Below are 21,676 nucleotides of genomic sequence, written 5' to 3' on the forward strand. Positions count from 1 at the left end.
TCAAATAATACTGACACTGTAAAGTCCATTATATAACCTCCAACTTGTCTCTAAAAATACATTGTTAATAACTATTAATATATGATAACATCAGTGTTGTAAAAAGAAATATAAAAATAGCCAACAGCTGTGTTTTATGGTGACAATTGTGTAGTCCCTCTGGATTAGGTTTCTTATAATGAGCTGTGAAACAAAATATTAAATACATAAAATCATTTCAGAAGGCCTTTATAGTCCAAGCTGCTGCATGACATAAACCAAAACTTACAGGATTGTATTTGTTGTAAGTCTTTAACAGCTGCTGAAATGTCCCTCCTCTGTGTTTGAAACAACTTAAAGGTTTAATTTAGACAATAATGGCGCAGTTTTGACTGATAAGTGTGTTATACGAGTACTATAACAGTAGTTTCATCTCATAAATGAAAACTGACTGCTGAGTGCTTGTGTGACATAGTTTTTGGTTACAGTAAATGAAACAGCCACAGTGGTAGAGTATTAGTCAGCATTAAGTATTCTTAACTAAAGGTGGTAAAAGTTATATTCAAACAGTGAGACATAGTCTTTAACATTGTGGTGAGTCATCTTGTGGGAATATTGAACTAATTGGTTTGCTCAGTTAACATTGAATTACGTTGGTCAAGCTTATATGTTTTAGAAATCACACACATCTGCTGTTAAGTCACTCCTGCAGTTTACCTCCAACATTGGTTGTTAACATATAGTAAGCAAGCAAATGCATGGCAAGAACAAGTATACAAATGTCCTAAAAAAGCATGACTGGCCTGGATATTCATACATTTCTTGTGAAAAGTTTGATGTGTTTCTATTGGGGTCCTACAGTTACCACTACTGCCTCTAACAGCCACTATACTGGCAGGCAGAAAATATGCTACTCTCGATCTTGCTGCATATAGAAGCATCAATACTGACTGCTGAGGTAGCTAGTTTGTATGAGATAATCTTATTAAAGGACATTTCCACTATAGTGAAAAAAACCTGAACGAATGGAAGTACCTTTGCAGGGATCATTTAAAAACAAAAATGTCTTTAAGAGAAAAAAAACAGCATTTGCATTTGTTAAAGAAGGTGTAGTACAATGAGTTAGGCAACATAGGCTACTAAACTACTGTAGCCATGCTGTGGTCAAATGAAGACTCCAGCAGGATGTGATCTTCACTATGGCCGCATTAGCTTATTAAGAAACAGACGTGTTATGGACTCATCAGTAGCCACTCATTATATATATGTATACAATTAAAAGTGTCACCATTGTGTCTCTGTGGTTCTTCAGAGTAGGTGGTGGTCAGTGGGTAGGTTGTGTGAAAAGCAATGTATTAGCCATTGTTATTTATTAATCTGTTCCTGCTTCCTCCCTTCAATATGGCAAAGCTGCAATACCCCAATATGTTGTTAATAATCTTTTTGAAAGGGTTTTGAACAAATAGGTGTCAGTCTGAAACAGCTTTTTATATCCAGCATGAACAAAACAGAAGTTTTAAATGTAGGTTTGTACCAGCTCTTGGATGCCTGGTACACCTGAGAAATATTACAAAAATATGATAAACAATAGTGACTTTTGTTTCTAGCTGAAGCTTTCTGTCAGTATGTATGTCTTAATTAAAACTGCTGCCAGTTATTTGTTCATGCCTTTATGCTGTATGCTCGGAAAAGGTATACAGGTGTTATTCTCATGTAGCTGCTGCCTCCTGTCATTATTAATGTGGCAGCATTTATGTGTAGCAAGAACATGACTGGGTTCCCTGTGAGAGGACATCTTTGTTGTCCCACACACTGTCCTCCTTTACATTCTGGCACAAGATAATTATCTGCGACAGTGACACTACTCAGCCTCGTAATAGTTGACAATTGTTTAAGTTGTCCTTTGATAAGAACTCCTTGTCTGGATTTAGCGGTAAGTTTGTGAGTAAAACAAAGTGCAAGGAATGGCAGGGAGAGCTTGCGTTCATTTCTTCTGCTGGCTATAGAGAAGCCTGGAGGAGCTGGCCCACCTCCAGCTCAATGAGCCATGGCTGTTTAATTGCCTGACATTCTGTCAGAGCACACGCCCTCAAAGCTCTGAGAGAAATGGAGATTTGAAAGTCCAAAGAGGGGATAAAGGCACAACAGACTGTCAGGCTCAGAGGCGCATTATAGATAAGAGGTGGAGCTTTTAATTTGACATTTGTAACAAGTTTGGTGCAATTCAATTTAGTGTAGTTTTATTGGTCCTTTTTGTCTCCCTTGTGTAATACATGGTTCAGGTTTTATCTGTATGGCACTATAAACAATTGGGGGAAGAAAAAAAACAAGACTAGACTGTAGAAAGAGCCTATAGAGAACAATATCTGTCAAAAAAGGATTCCTTTGATCCATAACTGTATGTCTGTTAATAGCATTGGAGCCTCTTTTTACATAGCTTTCACATGATTATTCTTGATTTTTTTTTTTAATGATCAAGACCTCAGCTATAGGCTTATTCATGTACATGCTTTTCCATGATTATTAATAAATGAAACCCAAGTCATCAATTACCAGCTACAACTTCCTTGATGGATTCAGAAAGCCATCTTCATTAAGGCTCGGTCAGTTCATTGATGTGTATGCCTAGACTCGTTGGGTTTTTACAGAATTTCACGGAAAACTATCTGGAATGTCTGGAAGTTTTAAAAGCACATACTTAAGTTGTGTTTACTGGTACAAGAAGAAAACTATTCTAAGATTTCATAAAATTATTATAGTATTCTTGCAATTTTCCAGAAAATGAGACAAAACAGAAGAAAATACAATTGAGGTTCCATTTACCTTTATTGGTTAAGTACTATATAGTCCGTTTTTGCATTACAAATGTTTCCAAATATGATTTTCTCCAAAATGTTAGCATTTTCTTAAATCCCCTTTTACCTGCTTCTCAATATTCAAATATAAATATAATATTAAATATTTTGTTTTTCTGTGCACACAAATATCATAGAAGCTTGATGGTTGAATGACTACTAAGCTATAATTGTTAACAAATGTGCAGATATAATTTATCCCTGCCATTCTCTTTTTCTCATCTCCCTTTCTGTCTCACCCTGTCAAACATTTTTTGTTTGACAATGAAATTTTTTTTTAAACCAAAGTCAACAATCAAGAGTGGCTATCCAGCATGCTTTCAGCCACAAACCCTAATAGTAGTCTTAACTTGTCACAGCAATTGAAACCGAAAAACAGTTTACCTAATATTGTAGGAAATAGTCTGCATGGAAACTGCCTAACACAGTGGTTTCCAACCTGGGGTCACAAAATAAATATGAGGGGTAACACGAGGATTAACAATGTAAAACGAAAATGGTGTGTTTGTTTTTCTTGGGAATTACTGCATATTTTTACTTACTCCATATTTTTACTTCTCCTGGCCTCTGATAATTATTCAAAGAAAACAGTAAGACTTGGTTGAACTGCTCGCTCTTTTTGAAACTGGCACGTGCTGGAATCTGAACAGCCAAACTAGTCGTGATGTCACAAATCATGCTCTCACGTACATGTCTTAAACCCAGATTTAAGGTGAGCAGAGAACCTTTCCCTCTTTTAGCAGATGAATGTGAAAACAGCCATCTGAAGTCCGACTCTGCACATACTGTACATCATTCTGCACAGTGAAGGTCAAACATCCAAGAGAGCTAAATGCATTTAGCTTGGAGTTGGACTTTTTTAGAAAATAATCAAAAGCCACCTCCTACTGTGACATTAGATTAAGGGCAGTTTGTCGTGTTATATCCTCAAGTTTGCTGTACGCCTTATCGTGCCAATGTGCATTTCAGTAGTTGATTCAAGTCCAAAAGAGACAATCACTCCTGTCCTGGCTAGCCCTCTCAGTAAGAAAAGGTGGCAGCATTGTTGATCAATGCTTAGAATTTCTGTCTTACAGCAAGAATGTTTTGCACTTTAATCTTTGTTTTCCCCATGTTTGCTTCTGTTTTTTTTGTCTCTCTTGAGGTACTTTCCTACAACCATGGCATGCAGGTCAATAAACTGCAGTTAGGTGTGACTGTGTGATTGTCTGTCTCTGTTTGTTAGCATTGTGAGAGACCAGTGATCTGCCCAGGGTTTTTCCTTGTTTTCTTTCCAGCCGTCCATGACTCTGATTAGGGTTAAGCGTGTGAAGAGTGTGAAATAAAAGGTCCGAAAAGGTAGTTTTTCTGCTACGTGGGAGTGATCTGACTGAATTGCCCAGTCTGTCAAGCTGCTTACCGAATCTTGTGAAATTACTTTTAGTTTCTGCTCACATTCATGTTTGGATAAATTATTCACTCAGACCCTTAGTACATGGGTAACGTGCAATAGTATAACATTAAGTAAAACAGAACATTTATGCACACAATCCTTTTTTGCCATGTTCAGTTGGAAACACAGAGTAAAACATCCGTGTGTGGTTTGTGAAATCAGAAGCACAACCACTCCTTTCCCAAATTCTTGACCCTGGCATTATATTTCTGCCGTCCAGGAACATGTCAAGCCACTGAAACATTCTTGTTTTGGATACAGCTTAATGGAAGCAAAGTGGGCCTATCCACAGCTCCTTTCTCTGAGTTGTTGTACCTACTGACTCTTGCCAAAGCCATGCAATTATGGAGATTCCACAGATTCTAACATAACTTTTTCTAAGACCACAAAAAAATAAATAGTCTAAAAGTGCATATGTGGCATGATAGTTCAGGGCATTGTTTGATTGTAAATTTAACAATTCCCTTGATTAGGGGTGGCACTCAAGCCTAAATATTTGATAGTATAATGATAACCTGACAAATTCCAAATCTTTAAACCTTTAAATGTAAATCACTGTGTTTACTGTTGGTGAAGTTAGAGAGAAAGTAACTTCCATTTCCAATAACGATACGCTGGTCTGATTGTTTTGGTCTGAATGTGGTGTAAAGCTGTGGCCTTACACCACATGCAGACATTCTACAAGCATTATCTACGTATATCTCAGTGTCCATCACCCACACACTTTTAAAGGAACATTTTAAAGCTTGTTGTTAGGTTTGCTGCTCGTTGCCAGTTAAAGAAGGGTGGAGCTGATGTGGGATAGGGTTAAATGCTAGGAATTGAGGTTGCGGGATTTCTCGCTAAAATATGGCCCTGTTTCCCGGGGGGAAATACCTGCGGGAACCCTGGATTTTTAGCATTTTGTATAATAATAATTTGTAACATAGTGGCCATTCTCAGGATAAGTCCTGAGCTCCATCAGAGCTATTGGGACGTTTTAATTCTCAGCAGAAAATCAGAAATCTGTTTCTTTGTTTTTTTTCACCTCAAAGATAGTTTACTCTTAAAACAAATTGCTGTTCTATTACCACATAGACTAATTAATATGGAAGAAAAACCTCAAATTACAAGAACATTAATACAGTATAATACATTTCCCGTACCTCTGGGGTTAAGATCTAATATAATTTAGTACAAGCAATCCCGGGAAGTAATAATTCAGTCAGTACCACTGTTGACGTATCTTTGAACAAGGCACCTATAACATCCAACTGCTCCAGTGGAGCTGCTCAGTGACCAACAGATCAGACTGTCATTGCACTGGACAGCCTCCAGTTGTCGATGTTTGTAATTGTGTAAGTGTGGAGCAGGACATTAATTGAAAAGAACTTTCAACCTTATAGAATCTAGATAAAGATTTTGAAAAAAGGCCAGTTTGTGTGTGTGTGTGTGTGTGTGTGTGTGTGTGTGTAACCATGCATTAGTCTCTTTTCTTGCACACTAAAGAGCAACAGAACACTTTGTTTTTGAATGGACCTCTGGGATCTGTACTATATTTAAACCCACTTAAGATGACCAGTAACCACAGCAACCACAGATCACCACATCCACCACAAAGGAGCTGATGGATTCCAGTAGGAACACTTCATGATCTGTTCATAAATGTATCACACACCATAACAAAAAGCAGAGACAATATTGGCTGTGTCCTGATTGCATGAGTGAAAAGTCTCACCTTCTGAGAGGGAGAGAAAGGAGCTGTGTGTGCAGATGAATAGAAAGCACAGCTCTCCCTCATTACACAGCCATCACTTTGTGTCAGGTGAAAGGGCATATTTAAATTATGCGTCTGACGAACATGCAAGGAGACGTATTCCATAGCAACACATCTCAATCAGACTGCGTGGGGTTACAGCCTTACAGTACACCAAAGCTTCACGACATTGGCCCTGTAGTGAGATAAAGATATCACACAAGCTGTATTAAGCCAAAAGGTGCAACAACCATAGAATAGCTATCAGCCACAGTTCACTTCTGTCATACCATAGAATAGCTATCAGCCACAGTTCACTTCTGTCATTCACAAGGCAACACAAATAATGTTGTCAAGAAAGTTCTAGAAAGCTGTGGCCTCACTAGTGCTAACTCAACAACTCATAGGCTCTATAATCTATTAGAAATTATAAGAGAGGAGTTACAAAGTAATAGCAAGTCACCAGTATGAACATTTAATCATATTGATTTATTCTCTGAGACAAACCAGACATGTGTCTGTGTAGTGTGAAACTAAGGATAACGCTTCTATCACCATTTCACACACTTTAGACCATTCACCAATTCCAAAGTCTAATCCAAGGTGGTTGGAAGTATACTTCAAAGGGATACCAATTGGGGTCTGTATCACAAAGTGAGTTCTGGGCCTATATTTATCACAGTTCTGTGAAGTAGATTTTTAAAAAAGCTCTTTGGAGCCAGCGTAGGAGAAAGGAAGTTTCATACTAGAAGGGGAAATGAAGACAATTTTGTCAAAAACTAATTCCTTCTTACAGCAAAGTGAAATATTTAGGAGTAACTCACAAGCAGTCATGTGAACATTACTGTATACCCAGAGAGGAATGGCAAATCAAACACAGGCATTTCACATAATGTTTGCACTAGTGTTTATTCTTTCAAAGAATCCTTACGTTTTCTTAGTGTCTGTTATTCTGCAAATGATGATTACATTTTTAAGTTGATTTTATGTGTGAGCGTTTGAGTAGCAATTACCATGCCAAATTCCCAAGTAGCTACCAACCATAAAATAGGTATAGATTAATGAGAAACTTTTCAAAATGGAAACAAAAGAAAACCAAACTGGAGCAGGAAAGGCTGCTGCTGAAAGAGGAGGTACATCTGTCTCCTGGTTTCCATCCTCACTGAAATTCATTGACATATACTTCTTAAGTGTTAAATACGCATATAAACCTTGAATGGAATGGAAAAGTTCAACAGTGTCAGATGTTAAATATTGTTTCAATCAAGACAGTTTTGTTTGAAGTCAAGACTGTTGAATCTATGTAATATTTATATTTGACCCACCCTCTTGATTGTAGACTTACATCTATCTACGAAAACAAACGATACAGATCTAAACATTTGTGATCGGAGTTCTGAAGTTGCATGCAATTGTGTTTAAGAGTTAACAAAAGTGAGGGCACCTGGGTAGCTCACCTGGTAGAGTGCGCCCCCATATATAGAGTTAATTTGCCCATACTGAAAATAATAATTTCATAATAATTAAGCTAAAATGGTTCAGTTTTTACCTTTTTCCTACGCCATAATCATGGCGATATTCGTACAACGTGTGAATTTTAAAATGTATCCCTGTGAAATCAGAGTCCAAGTCAACCAGCAATTATAACGCCAAGACTCCATGCATCGTCCCGTCTTTTAGCGACTAATACTGGTGCCATAAAGGCACTGCTACTTTTCATATCTGTCAATACATTAATGAGGCACATTGGCCCCATTAGACTCTAGGCTGCCTGCCTCTCTGGGGAACAAGGGCAGCAGGGAGAGCGCAGGCCTGCCGATGATTGCTCTGTTCTCCACAGAGCATAGCTTCCCTTTAATCATCGCCCTTTTTCAAACTTCTCCTGTCGTGGCCTTGGGCGAATCACAAGAGCAAACTCACCACTGTTTCATTAATATTCTGTCATTTTTTTCTCACTATGGGATCATTGTGTGATACATTTTGCTCACTATGATACACCATATTGGGACAGAGCAAATGGTTTGAGGCAATATTATGCAAAGCAGGCCACTGAGTATGTGTTCATTGACAGTATGTAAATAGTGCATGAGCTACACCAATGTGTCATTAATGAGAGAAAAGACCTGATCGTGCTGTGTGAAATATAGACAAAAATGAAGTTAAGGCCAGTTAAGGTTGGGCTTTGACAACACCTGTGTGTTGACTCATTTTAACGACAGCATTTTCCAAACATGTCCCTAAAACCACAAGGGATAGCTGCAACTTTAAAGTGCTCATATTATGCTTTTTGGCTTTTTCTCTTTCCTTTATTGTGTTATATACCTTTTTTGTGCATATTATAGGTTTACAAAGTGAAAAAGCCCAAAGTCCACCCCAAAGGTACTTACCATCTCCAACAGAAAACACTGTTCACAAACTGCTCCAAACAGCTCTATTGTAGTCCAGCCTTTACTTCCATGACAAACGTGCATCACTTTGTAACGTTAACGTTGTAACGTCACGTTATAATGCTCGCCTAGCTGCTAGCATGGCACGCCTTCATACTCTGCTTCTGACTGGCTTGTAGTCCTTACCTAGCTACTGTGTGACTCCCAACAAAGATGGAACAGAAGTGTGATGCCTCACTCTGTAGCTAAAACAGAGAGCTCAACATACAGGGTGAAAAGAGGAGCTGCAGCAATGTGCAGTACAAAAAAAAATATGGTGTTTTTTTGAAAATTAAACCAAGTAAACCTATTCTGATATAACCTCTAAATACAATTATGAACCTGAAAATGAGCATAATATGAGCACTTATCATTAGTGCTTTATTTTAAATGTAACATATCTTTGGGGATTAATTCTCAGTAGAGTAATCAAAACTGATCAAATTGGCCGTAAGGGACCAAAGTCGTTGGTTTGTAATTATGCGTCTCTTGTAACAACACAGCTTCTGCTATTTTTGGAACCAGCATTATCTTTTTTGTGTTTTTTCAAGGTACACAGAGATTCAACGTCACATTAAATTGAAGGCATGATGAATTGTTTATCCTGCAACAGTCATGAAGTTAGGCCTCCAGGGTGTCAAAGAACTGAGCGATTAAATTCAGCTTTCTCTCACTGAAGTATGGAATCAAAACTAAATTTGACAACTTATAGTCAGCCAATATGGCAGCAACTCCAAGACAATGTACTTGAGCAATTACATCAACGAGCTTTATTGTTCAAGGCAGCAGTTTTTTTAAATCGTAAGGTATGTGTAAGATTGATAAAGTAATAAATATTCATTACTCTTGTTTATTGCCACGATAGTATCTGTATACTCTCCCCACTTTCTGTCAGATATACCATTAAGATGGATATCACAGCATTTCCGCTACTGTTCAAAACCCAGGCTGCAAAATCAAAACAAATGCAAAATAATGGCCATTTTTGAATAACAATAGAATTTCACTTCATGTCAAGTATCCCAGTGCTATCCCTAAGCTCCCAGGAAGCAGCATGAAAACAATCTCACAGTGCTGTCACTGACAGTGCTGTCACCAGGAGATATAAAATAGATATATGCACTGCCGCCACTGACGCTTTGTCGTGATGTCCATGTTAAAGTCGCAGAATTCTGCCGTGGCAGATTTATGCTTAGACATAATCATTTGTAATCAAGGGAAACAAGAAGGGCGGCTCCAGCTGACAGTTGAAAAAAGGGCAATGGCCCACACAATGATGCTAAAAATGGGTTTATCTTGATCACATTTAGTGTAGCCTGGCAGCAGAGGACAGAACCACCATACCACCGTCATATCCAACCACTTTTTAGTTCGCAAGTGGTTATGCTGTTTTCTAACTATGATTTGCTTTGGTGTACTATTCCAGGGCTCCAGACTGCAACCATTTTTTTTTAAACGGTGCAAGTATTCTTTACAACATACTCGCACATGTGCAATCTGCAAATTTGACAACTTTTTTTTAATTTCATGTAGAAAAACGAGGAGGGAGCGAGTCTGCAAGAGTTGGCCAATGTGTGTGAGAGAGGGAGGGCCGTGAGTGATTAGTCAGCTGTGTGAGTAACATCATCTACACTTGCTGTCTCGCTTTTGTGGCGTCACGATCATCGCCTGTAAAAGTGCGCGGTCACGGAAGGCTTGTATCATGTGGATGCGCCGACAGTTTTGTTGTCATTACTTAGAATTCCTCATGGGGGCGACAGTAACTACGCACTATAGCTTTAACAAGGAACTTGAGTTTTCAATTTAAATAAATAATTATATATTTTCATTCTGATAATGTTACTTGTTCTGAAGCTGTAATGAAAGTGATCACTGACCAGTGACCACTTACTTCATGTTTACATTTCTATTAATTTGTTATTTTTTGGTTTTTGCACTCTAATGACAGTAATAATACTTTGTTTACATTTCTGAATGTCCATTTGTTAAGCACCATTCAATTAAAATGTGTATGTGAACTGAAATAAAACCATATATTGTAGTTTTTGTATTTATTACCAAGGCATTTATCAGTAAAACAGTTAAAATGGGGAAAATGGGGAAAATTGTGTTGCAGGTCGATTTAAGATAGGCACCCCTTAATTTTCTGCCTGTGCACCTAAAATATTCAGTTAGGGACTACAGTGCTCCTAGTAAAAAAAAAATTTGTCTGGAGCCCTGCCATTCCCATCTGTGTGAGTAGTGCAAGATAAACAGCTGGGCAATGTCTTTCTAGTCTCATCTATTGTGAAGTCACAGAGGGGAAACGTATTTGCTCTTGCCCTCTGTTGATGGATATTGATTGGATGAAAACAGCCCACATCTATATGCACTCTGGTAGTTACCTGCTTGAAGCAACACTGCCAGTCACCTTTGAGGTGGATGTTTCCAGACAAGGACAAAACGAGACCTGACAAAGGAGGGACAACTGCTGCTCAAAACATTATCACAGAGGTCATTTACTTGGTATGCTTTAGACTAGCCAATATTATTTCTACTTTACCGATTTTTTAATGTGCTAAAAGTGCTTTGGAGTCCAGATGGCAGGTCTTGGATGAGATAATCCTGCTGTTTATGAGTAGACCTGAAACAGTGAGGAGGACTTTATGACGTGTTAGACACCAGATTAAATAGCCGTGTCCAGGAACATGGACCCACAGGGCGTCAGCACCCTGATACTCGACACTGTGGCAGTTGATCAGTTGGCTACATGACCACATAGTGCACCCAGATTTAGAGAGGAGAGTGTATTAGTTTTTTAGGATTGGCTCAGTCAATAATATAACCTGATGAAGAATGTGATGAAGAGGCAGAGTTATTCTTACTGTGGCCTTCCTCCTTGTGAGAAACTATTCGGGCCTGTCCTCAAAGTTGTCACTGGTCAGGGAGAGACTTATGGCATGGCCAAGGTCTTGGTATGAGCAGAACCGACTCCCTGACCTCTTTCATTTGATACGAATGCAGTATTCTTCCTGCATCTCAATTACAAACTATTTTAACGCAGACAGGAGCAGCAGTTGCCAGGGAAAATAAGTTGATCGAGGAGTTGCCTGCCCCTTGTGGTTTGGTGGTGAGACCTGCTGCCGAGTCTATGATTAGATTGAACATGCACTAATTTAGCTCAGACTTGCAGCAGACGGATATGCTCTGTGTCAAGCAGCGGCGACATCCCCAGATAGTTGCTTGAAAAAAGGACTAATTGGTAATTAAACAAGATGCATGTGTTATAACTAGAATGAGACAGAACCAGCTGACAGAACAGCCAGCTGAACACTAGGTCAGCTTTGGCATTTGCTGTGAGCATGATGCTTTTTCAGACTAAAAGTTAGAGAGATAGTCTGTTTGTGTTTTTTGAATGGCAGATAGAACGTATAGGCATCATCCCACAGCCAGATAAGAGCTTAGGCTGCTGACATTGTGCTGTTGCCAGGAGTGTGACTGCAGCTTCAAAGCCAGTGACACGTCAGCTTTTGATCTGAGAATAGGCAAGGGCATCTGAAAACCACTGGTCAAAGTACAGTTCACTCACATGTTTGTGCTGAGCTGAAAGGTGGCAAACATCTGCCACCCTGTTCACAGAAAAAGAAACCATGACCTGCCTGTGTGTGCACAAATACAAGAAATACATGGAGTATCTGTAAACAAAGACCTTAAGCCTGCAAACGCCTTTATCTCATTAATTCATATTGTTCCATCCATCCATCCATCCATCTTCGTCCGCTTATCCGGTGTCGGGTCGCGGGGGGAGCAGCTCCAGCAGGGGACCCCAAACTTCCCTTTCCCGAGCAACATTAACCAGCTCCGACTGGGGGATCCCGAGGCGTTCCCAGGCCAGGTTGGAGATATAATCCCTCCACCTAGTCCTGGGTCTTCCCCGAGGCCTCCTCCCAGCTGGACGTGCCTGGAACACCTCCCTAGGGAGGCGCCCAGGGGGCATCCTTACCAGATGCCCGAACCACCTCAACTGGCTCCTTTCGACGCAAAGGAGCAGCGGCTCTACTCCGAGCTCCTCACGGATGACTGAGCTTCTCACCCTATCTCTAAGGGAGACGCCAGCCACCCTCCTGAGGAAACCCATTTCGGCCGCTTGTACCCTGGATCTCGTTCTTTCGGTCATGACCCAGCCTTCATGACCATAGGTGAGGGTAGGAACGAAAACTGACCGGTAGATCGAGAGCTTTGCCTTCTGGCTCAGCTCTCTTTTCGTCTAACGGTGCGATAGATTGAATGCAATACCGCACCCGCTGCGCCTATTCTCCGACCAATCTCCCGCTCCATTGTCCCCTCACTCGCGAACAAAACCCCAAGGTACTTGAACTCCTTCACTTGGGGTAAGGACTCATTCCCTACCTGGAGAAGGCATTCCATCGGTTTCCTGCTGAGAACCATGGCCTCCGATTTAGAGGTGCTGATCCTCATCCCAACCGCTTGACACTCGGTTGCGAACCGATCCAGTGAGTGCTGAAGGTCGCAGGCCGATGATGCCATCAGGACCACATCATCTGCAAAGAGCAGCGATGAGATCCCCAGCCCACCAAACTGCAACCCCTCCCACCCCGACTACGCCTCGATATCCTGTCCATAAATATTACAAACAGGATTGGTGACAAAGCGCAGCCCTGGCGGAGGCCAACCCTCACCTGAAACGAGTCCGACTTACTACCGAGAACCCGGACACAGCTCTCACTTTGGTCATACAGAGATTGGATGGCCCTGAGTAGAGACCCCCTCACCCCATACTCCCGCAGCACCTCCCACAGTATCTCCCGGGGACCCGGTCATACGCCTTCTCCAAATCCACAAAACACATGTAGACCGGTTGGGCATACTCCCAGGCTCCCTCCAGGATCCTTGCGAGTGAAGAGCTGGTCCGTTGTTCCACGACCAGGACGGAATCCGCATTGTTCCTCCTCAACCCGAGGTTCGACTATCGGCCGAACCCTCCTTTCCAGCACCTTGGAGTAGACTTTACCAGGGAGGCTGAGAAGTGTGATACCCCTATAATTGGCACACACCCTCTGGTCCCCCTTTTTAAAAAGGAACCACCACCCCAGTCTGCCACCCTTTGGCACCGTCCCCAGACTTCCACGCAATGTTGAAGAGGCGTGTCAACCAGGACAACCCCTCCACACCCAGAGCCTTGAGCATTTCTGGACGGATCTCATCAATCCCGGGGCTTTGCCACTGTGTAGTTGTTTGACTACATCAGTGACTTCCGCCTGGGAAATCGACGACAATCCCCGTTATCCTCCAGCTCTGCCTCTAACATAGAGGGCGTATTAGTCGGATTCAGGAGTTCCTCAAAGTGCTCCCTCCACCGCCCTATTACCTCCTCAGTGGAGGTCAACAGTGTCCCATCCTTACTGTACACAGCTTGGATGGTTCCCCGCCCCTCCTGAGGTGGCGAACAGTTTTCCAGAAACACTTTGGTGCCGACCGAAAGTCCTTCTCCATGTCTTCTCCAAACTTCTCCCACACCCGCTGCTTTGCCTCTTTCACGGCAGAGGCTGCAGCCCTTCGGCCCTTCGGTACCCTGCAACTGCCTCCGGAGTCCTCCGAGATAACATATCCCGGAAGGACTCCTTCTTCAGTCGGACGGCTTCCCTGACCACTGGTGTCCACCACGGTGTTCGTGGGTTACCGCCCCTTGAGGCACCTAAGATCCTAAGACCACAGCTCCTCGCCGCAGCTTCAGCAATGGAAACTTTGAACATTGTCCACTCGGGTTCAATGCCCCCAGCCTCCACAGGGATGCACGAAAAAGCTCCGCCCGAGGTGTGAGTTGAAAGTCTGTCGGACAGGGGCCTCCTCCAGACGTTCCCAATTTACCCGCACTACACGTTTGGGCTTACCAGGTCTGTCCAGAGTCTTCCCCCACCCCCTGACCCAACTCACCACCAGATGGTGATCGGTTGACAGCTCTGCCCCTCTCTTCACCCGAGTGTCCAAAACATACGGCCTCAGATCAGATGAAACAATTATGAAATCGATCATTGACCTTCGGCCTAGGGTGCTCTGGTACCAGGTACACTTATGAGCATCCCTATGTTCGAACATGGTGTTCGTTATAGACAATCCATGACTAGCACAGAAGTCCAACAACAAACAACCAATTCATATTGTTGTTTTTAGAAATAATTATTCTTTGTCAACGCTGCCCCATGTTTGTCCATTCAAGCCAATTACTTTTCTACTGTGGGTAAACATTGTACTGTATATCCAATATGTTTGGGTGGATTTTATTTGTGGTAAAAAAACAAAACAAAAGGTCTGGATCATGGCACGCTAAGCTGTGTGACCTATAATACATTATGGGCTACTTTTTAGTGCTGTTTACTGCTGAATTGATCTTCTGTTTTGAGGATTAGCTGTTTAGTAAACATCCTGTTTTCCTGTTCCTAAAGAAACAGAACAGGAACACAGAAAGAGAGAGTGAGAGAGAGAGAGAGAGAGAGAGAAGAACATTATAGATGATTGATTTGTTACATTTATGATTAAATTAATATGTATTAGAAGATGAATCATGTACTAAGTGGCAGAAAAATTATGAGCCATTGCCATCATGCTCCACAGCGGATTTTCATTGTGGTACTCAAGGAGAAAAGATGGGAGAGGACAGATGCTATACAGTCCAGGGATGTATGAGCACACACTGTTATATAAAGACCAGGGGCTTTTTTTCACAAAGCGTTTTTTTAAAAATAGTAGTCTGGTCTAAGATCACGGGTCAGCTAACCATGAAACCTTCACGTTCACTTCGGACTGTGGTAACAGGAAGAAAGTCCAAAGACAGCAGAGACGAGAGTCATAGCGAGGGGGCAGAGAGAGAGAGAGAGAAACAGCATGAAGTAATAAATGGTTTGTGACAAAAAGCAGGTAGACGATGGAGAGCGAAAGAGAAAAAATATGGCTGAGGAGGAAGAGCGGGCAAAACTACGCCTTGCTGCAGTATTTTATCCTCAAGGTTTAAGTTGATGCTTAATCATGAATCTCTCATTGTTTTAGCTAAGTCTCAAGAAAAGACAGAAACCAACAATGAATTAATCCTTTGATTATCTCTGTAGCCAAAGCCTGATATAGCTCACAGTATTCCTCTGTGTCATAGAGCTGCATTGTTGTCCAAAAACTATTAAATACATAAATTAGCCAATTATGAGTGGCATGTTCCTTCCTTACAATAAACACGGCCACTGTACTTTATTCTGAGTCGATCCCACATACACCGTCCTGCTGCAACGTTTACTCCTGTTTGAGTTATATTTGCTAAAAACTACAGAGCCCAGCTGTTTTAAAAGATTACTGGGCCTTTTTGTTTAACAATGAAACTATATATCTGTGTGTAACCTGTTTTTTTTTTCAAGATTTACATCTTCAACCAATGGGTTGAGGCTGAATTCCACACATGGGGTCGGGAAGTCAGAAAGTATTTAAAGAGACAATACATCAGTGTTAAGTTTGGTCTTTTGATGGTATTTGCTGACTGGAGAATATAAAATAATGTCAGACTTATCCTTTAAAAGATTTTTTCAAGGGTTTGTATTGTGCAAAGGGTGAGACAAATATCTAAATTGTCCAGCTGAGTCACTGGAACCTTTTGCACCTCCAAACCTGAAATATCATAAATACATTCTTCAGATGTGCAATGTTTTTAATTCCTAATGTGAATATCTAGCTGTACGACAGTACTGTACGTCAAAGACAACTGGATTTTCTGTTTTATAGGAAATGAAAATGAAAGAAATCTGTTAATACTAAAATCCATTTACCTTTCTAAACATCCTACACCTGTACCCGGATGACTAAGAACCTTCATGGGCCTTAATGTGAAGCGGAATATTGTGTTACAGTTTAATTATTAAGACATCTCTAAATGGGCATTTCACAAAATTGCAGGGAACATGCCTTTAAGAAATATAGAATATAGATAATGTGATGCATAAAACAGAAAGGGAGCAATGCTGTGTAAAGCCCTGTAGGATGGGCCAGCCTTCCTTGTAAAAGTTGGCAAAGTGGAATATATATTCAAGTCTTCTGTTATTCATTTTGGTGTAGATCACTATATGATATAAACTGTCACAACATTACTTTATTTTTTTAAATTGTATTTAACCTTTATTTAAACAGGAAAAAACTCATTGAGAATAGAAATCTCTTTTTCAAGAGTGTCCTGGCCAAGACTGGCAGCTGTACAATCACACATACACACAAACTACACAAAAACATTAAAAACATAAAATAGCTGAATCAGAAAACATTTCCAAGGTCAGCCACAATCATAAACACATCAGGCAAAACATCTACAGCAGATGTGTCTGCCTCCAAGTCATTTAATATCCTCTTAAAAGCAACCAATGAGATCAGCTCATTAAATTTTAAGGATTTCTTTAACTTGTTCCAGGTAGAGGGAGAAGCAAAATTGAACGCCTTTTTTCCCAGTTCAGTTCTGAACAGACAGCAAGAAAAGATGCTGAGACCGAAGATTGTAAATATTTTTAAAAATATTTTTAAGATTTTGCAAAAAGAGAAAAAAGATGAAAAGAAATTGGGTTTTAAAAAGATAAGCTGTGATGAGTTGGGTCGAGGGTTAAATCACTGATCTAATTATATCCAATATAAAAGTAAAACTCCAAAAACAGGACTTTATCTGCAATACTTTAGAGTCAGTTAAAGTAAAGTCTTACATTTTTCAATAGTCTGATGGACTTTTAAGTGATTTATTTACGGAATATGAGAATGTATATCAAACCATTTAGTTTATCTGAAAATTTCAAAATCACCAAATTTGGAGATGCATGTTTTTTTATTCTACCATGATAATCACATTCATGTGCTAAGTGTGTGTGTGAGTGTGAGTGTGTGTGTGTGTGTGTGTGTGTGTGTGTGTGTGTGTGTGTGTGTGTGTGTGTGTGTGTGTGTGTGTGTGTGTGTGTGTGTGTGTGTCAATATGATTGTGTGTGGGGGGTAAAACATTCTATTCTATCAGTGGAAGACTGCTTTCAGTAAAACACATCTGTAGCTACTGCGTATAATATATAAGTTTATTTCCCCCTGCACTTGTAATACCTTCAGATGCATATGTTGACAATGTTTTAATATTTTACTTAAGCTCATGAGGTCCTTTCAAAGAAAACCTATAATATAAATGGCCATGGCTTGCACATCCAGTGAGTAAATGTTTCTATCAACTGCCTTGTCAGCCCTTATTACAGAACCATAGGTATCACACACTAATAACAACTTTAATGTCATAAGGTATTTAAATAGCTATCACACTTCATGATAATAGTCATCGTTAGGATGTCACTGAAAACAAATACACTGTAATATCCTAATGTGAGGCGACCTATGTATGATCTTTATTGTGATTATGTGATAATGAGAATATCAACCCTGTCAGCTAGGCAAGCAGATTGTGATGAGGATCTCTGATCCACACACGCCCTCTCTCCTTTCTCACATAACATCACTACTGGGATGATATTTTCCTGTTTAAACTGTAGATTGTTTGTACGTAAGTCTTTCATTAGTCTTTCTACTGTCATCTGTTTCCATGGCAATTACAAGTCTTCATGTTATAGACCACATGGAGATCCATGTGAATGTGAAGTTTGATGTGAAAGAAACATCATTAGTCTCATTTTCTCTCTGTAGTTTCTTTCTGGTTGCTCATCTGTCTCCCCATTTCTCAACGACATAGTGCCATCTAGTGTGCAGTGTAGCCGGTTGCATGCCAGGGCTGCTTGTTGCAGTCTTATTATTTATTCATGGGCAATGGCCAGGGAAGAGAGAGCAGACTTTTCCCAGAGGTATATTTATTATTGTGTGAAAAGGCTCAACCTTTCTTCTTCTTTTAATTTTTTTTTGTTGGTTTAAGCTTCATATATTTTAAGGCATTCTAGATCAATCAAGTACTTTTATTTACTTTTATATTTTTTCAGTTTTCCATCTTAATAGGGATTTTTATATAACTGCTAAGGCTATGTGTTTGTTGTGGTTGGTTGAAATGGAAAACATCCAATCACTCTGTATAATGGATATATGGCTTAGTACAGCACATTATAGAATCATTAAGACATCGTTAGTCATCTCAGCCTATAAGTGGACTGTTTATCTATTTTCAGTCACATGAAACATGGTAGTATCATGTTTAGTGAAGGTGCTAATTATATATTTGCATTACCTTAAGGTGAGTTTGTCATTCCCAGTTCAATTCACACTTTTTTACAGGTTTTGCCTGCAGATCATAAGAAAACCTGTGAATCTCTCACTTGTTAAACTAAACTTAATGTTTGAGGTTTAGTCAAACATTGCCAGTCAATCTCTTGCATTGAGTGCAGCCTTGACCCTCTGGGCAATATCAGAGCTGCTGAAGTGCTTTGGCATCAGTGTGACAGGATTAACACATCAAAAGCAGAGTCGGGGCCTACAGCAGCGTCACACAGTCAGTACAGCACCTTTCATGTTCTGCTCAGGTTCACTACAATTTCACGTAAGCCAACAGCAAGTCAGTCGGAAAAAGATAATGGGGCCAACCTGCTGCTATCAGGCTTTCCCTCAGCTTCAGTGAAATATGTCAAATTCTGTGTTTGATAAAAGATTGGAGTTCAACGGGCTCAAGTCAGAAAACGATATCTGACTGTGTCACATGGCCGGGATGCAAAGGAGCATTTAAGTCTGACATTCAAGATTAAATTATTGCTGCGAGCCTGCATGGTCTTACTTTTCATGATGCAAACATTCGATAGTCAACACGGAGGGAAAATTAAACCCAAATCATTTTAGGGGAGTCAGAGAGAGTTAAAATGTCTCAGGGTTAAATCCCAAGGATTTATAATCCCTTTGATAAGATGTGGTAATAAGTGACGCTGGGGCAGTTTTATAATGAGTTTACACATGAGATGTATGCTGAGTAAGGGAGAGTTTTTTTAAAAGACTTAAGCTCTGTTAAAATATAAATGCTAGATTTTTATACCTTCAATCTGTCATACAGTATACATCAGAAACTTCAAAGATATCTTACGTACTGTCTGCAGTTTCTCTCAGATGATTCTACAAAGGATATGTGGTAATTATGAATAGTGTTGTAATGCTTTGGGGGCTACAGCATCAATAAAGGAATAGGGATGTGTGTTAGGTTTGTCATCAACTTTTAAAAGAAAAGGCATCGTTCACACTCTGTGCTATATTTCTTATTTTCTTGCTCGGAATAAATAATGTCTGATTAAAGAAATTGTGTACAAATATGCATCCAGTGAATTTTTTCTTTTTTTTATATATTTCCTGTATTATTTACTGTGCATATGCATCATTTTCAGCTGCAACTGCTATATTGGAACACAGACTTGATTTGTTTAGTCAGGTTTTTTTTTCCTCCCATGTATAACAACGCCTGTTTTTGCTTAGGTGGTTGACATAAAAGAGAAACTAAAACTGTCAAAGAAATTTTGGTCCAACCTGCCTGAGGCGATGTGCATGGAGGACAGAGTGACCGCTGGAAATGCCAGTGATGACGAGTGCTGGAATGGACACACCAAGGGCAGGTGAGTGCACCAGGGCCTGGGGGCTAACGCAGGCTGATACAAAAGGTTATTAGAAGTCCAAAGTCTGTTCAGCCTGACTAATGTTAATCAGTCTAATCCTAAAATTAAAGACCAGATTATTTACTTTCCCTGAATTAAACTTGGCTGTGCAAGAGCTTGGCATACTTTGACTTTTGTTAGTCAACTGAACAAATAAAAAGTGGTCTCTTAAACACTTAATAGTTGATCACTCTGGTTTGCTTTCACCCTTTACTATAAATTATAATCACTTTTTAAAATGCTTTTTGAATTTCTTTTAATGTTAATTTATGGAATTGTGTTTTTTTTATTGTTGTTTAAAATGTGCCAGCATGGTGTGTTCCTGATAATCTGATTTAATTTCTTCTTTTTTTCAAGGAAAGTATTTGCACGAGTGCTCCAAATGCTCGCAACCATGGGGTCACAGTTAATAGATTTGTGCTACTTTTATTCATACAATCAACTGTATGATGAAAAGACTTCATTCGTTCTTATTTTTAATTAACTGAATAACTCTTAAAGCCGATCATTCAACCCTGTATTGGGTGTGGAAGCTGCTGCTATTTTCAGTGACAAAAGGAAGAGAATTTCACCAGTTGACATCAAATGTTTCCTCCTCTAACTCGTCGTGTTTTCAGAGGTGTATATTACCCAAAGTGAGCTGGCCTAATGGGACACAAATGCTGTTGTCTGAGATACTTTTTGGTATGCCCTCACACAATGACCAGCTGCTTATTTATCAGACATGTTTTCCCTAGAGAAATATCCCACAAATACGTTGGAACATTACCCCACATGATTAGGTCAAATACTGCCAAAACTGTTATAACCTCAAAGAACCACTCTCGAGTGCAGTATGAGAATTAGACCCATGGCTTAAAACAACAAAATATGTGTGTATCAGTCCACCCTTTCTCTAGCCTTCTCTTTGTTTTTATTTATGTAGGAGAATAATTTGCACATGAGAGAGCTCAGACTCTTAATACATTTTTAATGCGTTTGTCTAGTTTCACAAATATTCTTTCTCATTGACTAATGATCACTCGCCGGATTCCTTGTCTTTTAAACAAGCTCCTTAAAAAAAAATAAGTCATTACGTTTATTTTATTTGATGTATTAAAGGTACTTCCCTGAAGTTCAAAAGGATGGACTGACCAACCAGTTGAATAACCCTGAGGTGGGTGTGGACATCACGCGCCCAGACACCTTCATCCGCCAGCAGATCATGGCTCTGAGGGTGATGACCAACAAGTTGAAAAATGCCTACAATGGCAATGATATCTACTTTCAAGACTCAAGTAAGCAACTTGCCACTTTCCCCATGCACACACACTTGACAACATGCTACTTTTTGTCTTACGGCAGGAAATGTATTTTTAGTCTGACCATTGGTCAAAATCATGCTCACTGGTCACTCATCTTGATAAGATGTCTATTTTGAAATACTACCTAACCTTGAGGCAGAGATAATCAGCATCAGGAAAGCCACAAGAGGCACTGAAGGAGCAAATAACTAACATGGGCAGTGTGTAAAAAAAACATAGTGGTCCATTCTTCATCAAGGTATGTGAAAACTTGATGAAGACAGTTATGGAAAGATTTGGAGGCAGCGTATTCGTTATGCAGTATTCTTCTTCATTTAATATCAGTCC

At 40.0% G+C, this 21,676-nt stretch overlaps 1 protein-coding gene across 2 annotated transcripts in view; it reads left to right on the forward strand.

The window, feature by feature from the left end:
- The window catches only part of LOC114564000 (glypican-6), a 90,789-nt gene that overhangs the window by 67,534 nt on the left and 1,579 nt on the right, over nt 1-21,676 (forward strand). For both annotated transcript variants that reach the window (XM_028591087.1, XM_028591088.1), the window contains 2 exons: nt 19,870-20,006; nt 21,147-21,322. In XM_028591087.1, the coding sequence (XP_028446888.1) occupies nt 19,870-20,006; nt 21,147-21,322 (313 nt within the window). The remainder of the gene's footprint in view (nt 1-19,869; nt 20,007-21,146; nt 21,323-21,676) is intronic.

The sequence above is a fragment of the Perca flavescens genome, chromosome 11 (assembly GCF_004354835.1).
Source record: "Perca flavescens isolate YP-PL-M2 chromosome 11, PFLA_1.0, whole genome shotgun sequence".
Taxonomy (NCBI): domain Eukaryota; kingdom Metazoa; phylum Chordata; class Actinopteri; order Perciformes; family Percidae; genus Perca; species Perca flavescens.